General features: G+C 47.1%; 1 protein-coding gene across 1 annotated transcript; it reads left to right on the top strand.

Moving 5' to 3' along the window:
• Window positions 1–253: 253 nt before the first annotated feature.
• Window positions 254–7,088, top strand: LOC132392003 (up-regulator of cell proliferation-like; the record flags this gene model as incomplete). The annotated part of the gene is made up of 2 exons (XM_059965892.1): window positions 254–885; window positions 2,126–7,088. A coding segment is annotated over exon 2 (4,434 nt), but the record flags the coding sequence as incomplete, so codon positions are not given.
• Between the last annotated feature and the right edge of the window lie 8 nt (window positions 7,089–7,096).

Here is a 7,096-nt window from a genome sequence, read left to right as displayed (position 1 = left end):
ACAGAATATAGTATTAATGGTAAGACTCTTGGCAATGTAGAGGATCAGAGGGATTTTGGGGTCAGAGTTCATAGGACTCTCAAAGCTGCTGCACAGGTTGACTCTGTGGTTAAGAAGGCATACAGTGCATTGGCCTTCATCAACCATGGAACTGAGTTTAGGAGCCGAGAGGTAATGTTGCAGCTATATAGGACCCTGGTCAGACCCCACTTGGAGTACTGTGCTCAGTTCTGGTCACCTCACTACAGGGAGGATGTGGAAACCATAGAAACAGTGCAGGGGAGATTTACAAGAACGTTGCCTGGATTGGGGAGGATGCCTTATGAGAATAGGTTGAGTAAACTCGGCCTTTTCTCCTTGGAGCGACGGAGAATGAGGGGTGACATGATTGAGGTGTATAAGATAATGAGAGGTATTGACCGTGTGGATAGTCAGAGGCTTTTCCCCAGGGCTGAAATGGCTAACATGAAAGGGCACAGTTTTAAGGTGCTTGGAAGTAGGTACAGAGGAGATATGAGGGGTAAGTTTTTTATGCAGAGAGTGGTGAGTGTGTGGAATGGGCTGCCAGCAACAGTGCTGAAGGTGGATTCTGCAGGGTCTTATAAGAAACTCCTGGACAGGTACATGGAGATAAGAAAAATAGAGGGCTATGGGTAACCCTAACTAATTTCTAAAGTAATACATGTTCAACACAGGGTTGTGGAAGGGAGTGTAGCAGTGGTCAAGTGTGTTATCTCCACTAGTGCTCACCTGGATGTGCTGACAAAACTTCAGAGAGATTTTTGTCAGCGACGCTCAATTAAAGTCACCGGTGACGATGAAGACAGCCTCTGGATGTGCAGTCTCCAGCGTGTTGATGGTCTTGTACTGTTCCTTGAGAGCCAGGTCAGTATCAGCCTGTACCGCTGTGATGATAACAGCCGTGAACTCCCTAGGCGGCCAGTAGGGTCTGCACAGCAGCACTAGATATTCCAGATCTGGGGAGCAAAAGGATTTGAGTGCATGCACGTTCTTGGTGTCACACCAAGCATTGTTGATCATGAAGCATACCCCTCCTCCTTTACTCTTCACAGTGAGGGTTCTTCGACCTGTCTGCCTGGAACAGGGGGATCCCAGAGGGATCAATGGCATGATCTGGTATCTCCTCCGTCAGCCAGGCCTCCACGAAGCACAAAACATTGCATTCCTTTGTTTCCCGCTGATAGGAGTTTCTAGCTCTCAGTTCACAAAGCTTGTTATCCAGGGACTGAACGTTAGCCAGAAGTATGCTAGGGAGCGTCAGCAGATTTGCATGCCGTCTCAGCCTCACCAGGATGCTGGCCCTTCTCCCTCGCCTCCAGTACTTCTTCCGAGGTAGTGGCAGCGTAAGAGATGAGTCTCCCATGGATCGCGCAAACAGGAGTTCCCAGTGTAGGAAAGGCAGCACATAGTGGGTAAATGCCATCTTTCTGATGTTCAGATGTTCTGACGTCTGTCGTATCTGCTGTGAATATCAGCTACTGGAACAGAAAATGCTAAGAAAATTACAGTGGTTAGTAGGGTACTGTAGATTTGGAACGGAGCTCACAACACGGCCACCGTAAGTGGTTCCATCTTTGCAGCACCAAACACAGTTCAGGTCCTCTTTAAATGCTCAATCCTTCCTGCCCAAAACATGATTGCCAATTAGCAGGGCTGTCCAGAAAATTTAAAGGGGCCTCGCCAGCCATGCATACTCCAGGGAGTTAGAGCATCTAAACCTCAGAAACCAACACGGACGGGTGCATGTCTTAACACTTAGACTAAGTTAACAGGTTGGTACAACATTGGGTTCTGAAGGGCCTGCACTTTGCTGTAATGTTCTGGTTCTATGTTCTATTTGTGTGGAGACTTGGACTTTTCCCTCATCACGGTCATGAACAGCCCACCCCTTACAGTCAGCCTGAGTCCAGATCCTAGACTCATTAGCCAGCGGGAACATCCCCCCTGTATCCAGCAATGTTAAACTCTGTCCTCAGTTCAGTGAGATCACAACTCATTCTTCTAATCCCCAGTGAACAGAGGGACGGTCAACTCAACTTCTCCTGATGTGACAGACTCACCAACACATGGACCTGAAACACTGACCCTGTTTCTCTCTCCACAGATGCTGCCTGACCTGCTGAGTATTTCAATGATTCTCTGATTTCAACATAGTAAAAAATTCTTCAGAATCTTCATTACAAGTGCAACGTTCATTTACCAAGGACAACAAGTTTGTACCCAGTCTTCCTGGTGTGGAATCTCCAAGTGAAGATATAATTCTGTGATCAATTCCAGGTTGCCATGGTGATCAACTACTGACTGTACTCAGTACACACCGTGGCAGGACAACGAGACCTGACAGAGGATCACCAGCCAGACGCACAGAACCATTCAGCCCTGTGATCCTGGGACAGGAACTGTGTGTTCCAGTAGGACATCAGGCACAACAAATATCCTGGACTGGAATAGAGTCAAAACGATAAATGGTTGGAGAGGAGTTTTAACTTTCTGGGAATTGAAGAAAGAGAACTGCATGCCTATCCCCAAAACACACCCTTTACCCAAACTCCCCTGCAGCAAAGAGAACAGAGATTCCAGGAGAACACACAGCATATCGGAGAAGAAGACAAGCATTCTACCAGCTGGAAATAATGTATGAAAATCTCAGCTCCCCACAAATTGTAAAAGATTTAGGATTACAGGATCATTATCCTCACAAACTGTCTCTTCAGACTGTCCAGGAGGTGTCCCAGGATAAACTGGAGGACAGCAACCCAACTCGAGCAGAAGATCTTCCCTGGCGATTTCTCCAAAGGATCCTCTCAGCCAATTCACTGACAAGAAATCCCAAATGGCCACCTGATCTCTCCTCGGAGGGTGAAGATGATGATGATGATGAAGACTTCAGTGATTTCTTTGAAGTTACAGCACCAGGGGATGGTGAGATGAATCCTCTGGATATCATTGCTGCCATTTTCCTCTGTGCTGACCACTCTCTCCAGCAGGAACTGATGCTGAAGATGTCTCTTTGCCAGTTTGCATTACCCTTTCTGATGCCAGACATACACAGTCACCCCATGGACAAGGTGAGGGGACCCACAGAAGGGCCTGGTGCCACCCTTCTCCTCTGGGCCATGAGACCCATTGTTAAAACATGGTGCCCACATTCTCCTACAGACAGCAGCCCCGTTGTGGAGGTGCCCATCGTGACAGCAGCCATGCCAACGGTGTCCTTCCTCAGACTGGGAAGGTGCACAGTGTCCAAATCCCGAATCCTCAATCTCACCCTGAGTCAGGCACAGCTGCAGCAGAACATCTTCCTGCACTCCGAGATGGAATGTGGGAATGTGCCCCGCAGGATATCCGATGGAATGGCGGAGATCAGCTGGTATCTCCCTTCTGGGAAGAGTAACACGGATATTTTCCCAGAGGCTGCTGTATTCATTAACCTCCGAGGCGATGCTGAAACTTTCCAGGGAAACGCTCGGTTTCTGGCAAAAGTATCCACTGCTCTCTTCATTTTCATTGATGTTATCGGTGAGAAGGAACGAGAATTCCTCGCCTCTCTCCCACAGTCACCAGCAAAACTCTTTCTCATAGTCAACACCCACATCAATCAGCAACACATAACCCCCAAGCAGGTGAAGAAAATGTTCAAAGATCTAAAGTTAGAACCTCAACAATGCCTTCTTCGGACAAATGAAAATGAAGCTAATCTTGCAGAGATAGTTTGTTCTCAGATCAAACAAGTAATTCTAGTGAGGGACAGGGACCAGACCTTGCTGAGCCTGGAGAAAATGGCTGACATTGCAATGGAAAGTGGGATTGAGGTCGATGAACATCAACCTGAAATACAACGAGCCAAGGAACTGACCAAAATACTGGACAGACTTGACTCAGGAGACATTACTGGGTATAAAAGGAGAGTGTTGCCCTTTCATGGAGAGCCCTGGCAAGGGTTGTCTAAAGTTGAAAAAGAGAAATCGCGGATGAAACTCCGTGGGGACAGAACCACAGTCGTGTATAACCACCAACTGGACCAGGAGAAGAACAGAATCCGGGAAGCTCAGCTCAGACAGAGTCTGTCGGAAGAGATGCGGCTGTTCATCGAATACCTCACCCGTCACGATGGGGTTGACAGAGCCATTTCCCTACAGTGGCTGAAGCTGGAACTGGACAGTAAATCACAGGAAGTTATGGCAGGATTGCGTAGAATTTATAAAGAACTGTGCAAAGACTCAAAGCAGAAGGTGAAGGAACTGAAGGAGTTGGATCAGAAGATGTCTGATAGTTCCCTGGGACTTGAGCACTTCATGAGGGAATTTGGCCAGGTTTATGAACTTTCAGTGACTCGACACGTCACCCGAAGGACACAGATCCACCCAAAGGTGCCGCAGTTCCCAGGGGTTGCTGCTGAACTGTTGCTGGAAGGGTTCCCACTGGAACTCATCGATGGAGACGTTTCCAACGTTCCCATTCCATGGATCACTGCCGTACTCACAGAGCTGGCCAACAAAGTGGGAAGAGCTTGCCGAGTGTTTGTGCTGACAGTGATCGGAGTTCAGAGCTCGGGCAAGTCCACACTCCTCAACACAATGTTCTGTTTGCGGTTTGCTGTGAGCAGCGGCCGATGTACTCGAGGGGCCTACATGCAGTTGATCAAAGTCACAGGGAGCCTGGCCGAGGAGCTGGGCTGTGAGTTCATCCTGGTCATTGACACAGAGGGGCTGAGAGCCCCAGAACTCGCAACACTGACAGACAGCTACGAGCACGACAATGAGCTGGCAACGTTCGTGGTTGGATTAAGCAACTTAACGTTGGTAAACATCGGGATGGAAAATCTGTCAGAGATGAAAGATATTTTACAGATTGTTGTTCATTCCTTAATCCGCATGAGGGAGACAGGAAAAGGGCCAAAGTGCATATTTGTGCACCAGAACGTCGGCGATGTGAGTGCGCACGAGCAGAATCTGAGAGGCCGTCAGAAACTCCTGGAGCAGCTGGATAAGATGACAGAGGCTGCAGCAAAGCTGGAGAAGGTAGACCGAGTAACGTTCCGGGATGTGATGGACTATGATGCTGACAAGGACAACTGGTACATCCCTGGTCTGTGGCATGGTACACCCCCAATGGCTGCAGTCAACACCGGCTACAGTGAACACGTCTCCCAACTGAAGAAGAACCTAATTCAGTGTCTAATCCAACGGAGCAAAAGCCAAAGAGCTTTCACTATCCCGGACTTTATCAAATGGATGGCTGGGCTTTGGGAGCAGGTGAAACATGAAAATTTCATTTTCAGCTTCCAGAACAGTCTGGTCGCAGAGGCTTACAACCACCTCTCCATGAAGTACAAGGACTGGGAGTGGGAACTCTGCAAATTCACTCACTCCTGGGGAAATGAGGCTGAAAACAGAATCAGCAATGCCAAAGGAGATCTCACTGAACTGCTCTGTAATCTGGAGAGGGAGATGAGGACAGAGATGAGCAAAAGGGAGGGTGTCACTCTGGATAAACTGCAAGCTCTGTATGAAAGTGGGGCTGATAACGTGTATCTGATGGAGAAATACAGAGAGGAATTTAAACTCAGCATCTCCAGTTTATGCAGCCGACTTCAGCACGATTCAATGCAGAGATGTAGAGATACCGTGAACAGACGGGTGGGACTGCAGGGTGTGGATGATATTTGTAATAATTTTCACAGGAAGATTGGAGAACAGGTCAAGGAACTTTTACAGAATTGTAAAGTAGCAAATCGGGTGTTGGGACACCAGGAACTGAAAAATGAATTTGAAACGATGTGGAAAGGTACACTGTCTCAACTGGAGTATCAGCCCTGCAGAGAAAGAAACATTGAACTGGAGATTGAAAATCTTCTCAGAGAGGCAATAAGAGCTCAAGGGAGAGTGATTAATGAAAGGCTAAAAGGTAAAAATCTCTGTGAACTGGGGACCCAATACCTTCAGATTGAAGAGAAACACATCAACGTGTCACATTGGAGATGGGGTACAAGTAAACTCATTCCATTCAGATTGAAATCAGACCTCGATCAAGCAGCAATGATTACAAAGCCCATCGAGGATGAATGCAGACATTGGATCACTGACATCACAAAAAAGGACATGGATTATGACAATAAATATTGCATTGAACTTTTGAACATGATAGAGGAAAAAGTTGACAATATTTCACATCAAAACTTTTCAATGTCTGAGGTTTTCAAGGCCGAGTTTAAACTTCACCTGTGTGGTTACGCTGTACCAAGATTCCAGGAGATGCACAGGAGGTTTATCCACAACCACGACCCACGGAGAAGACTGGAAAACATGAAAAATCAATACTTTGATCGCTTCATGGATATTTACACAGAGCAGGATGAGAACCAGAGACAAGCAAAACGATTTACACAATATTGTTTCTTGCCAGCTCTCCGAGACGCCACCCTCAAGACTCTCAGCGTGAACATCGTGGATGATATGAAAAAACACAACCCTGAGCGACAGTACAGTCTCCGCAACAACTTCACTGTGGCCCTCCTGGTCCACCTGAAACAAACACATCGATTTGATAAATATCTACGGTACATCAGAGACTTTGTGAATTTCGCCAAAGACTGGCTCCATCAGCAAGTTATTAAACACTGCAAGACAGAACGCGATGGGGAGAGCACATTTACCTGTCTGGCTAAAGAAATCCTCACAGAGATCACTGGGCAAGCTAAGGACATTGTTCAGGATGCAGTGAAGCAGAACTTTGCTGGAAATGCTGAGAGCTTCCTAAACATGTTTGCTGAAAAGTTAAACACAAGAATCTCGATGCCCAAAGATGAGATGAAACTCGTTCTGCTTCAGAGTGGCAGTGATGGCAAGAAATGTTCAGAAGCCATTCTGCCATGTATTGAAGAGGTGGAGCAGGATCTCCTCCGTGAGGTAAAAGGCTGGGATGTCAAAGCAAAGATTGAAGAATTATCCATTAAACCCAGGGAGGAGTTGTTCAAAGGGTTATTCAATTGTACAATGAAATGTCCTTTCTGTGGGGTTTTCTGTGACTCAGAGACCCCGGTTCACTCACAACACTCCTGTAAACAGCACAGACC

This window comes from Hypanus sabinus, chromosome 3 (assembly GCF_030144855.1).
Source record: "Hypanus sabinus isolate sHypSab1 chromosome 3, sHypSab1.hap1, whole genome shotgun sequence".
Classification (NCBI taxonomy): Eukaryota; Metazoa; Chordata; class Chondrichthyes; order Myliobatiformes; family Dasyatidae; genus Hypanus; species Hypanus sabinus.
Note: the sequence above shows the minus strand (reverse complement) of the source record. Positions and strands in the feature narration are given on the sequence as shown.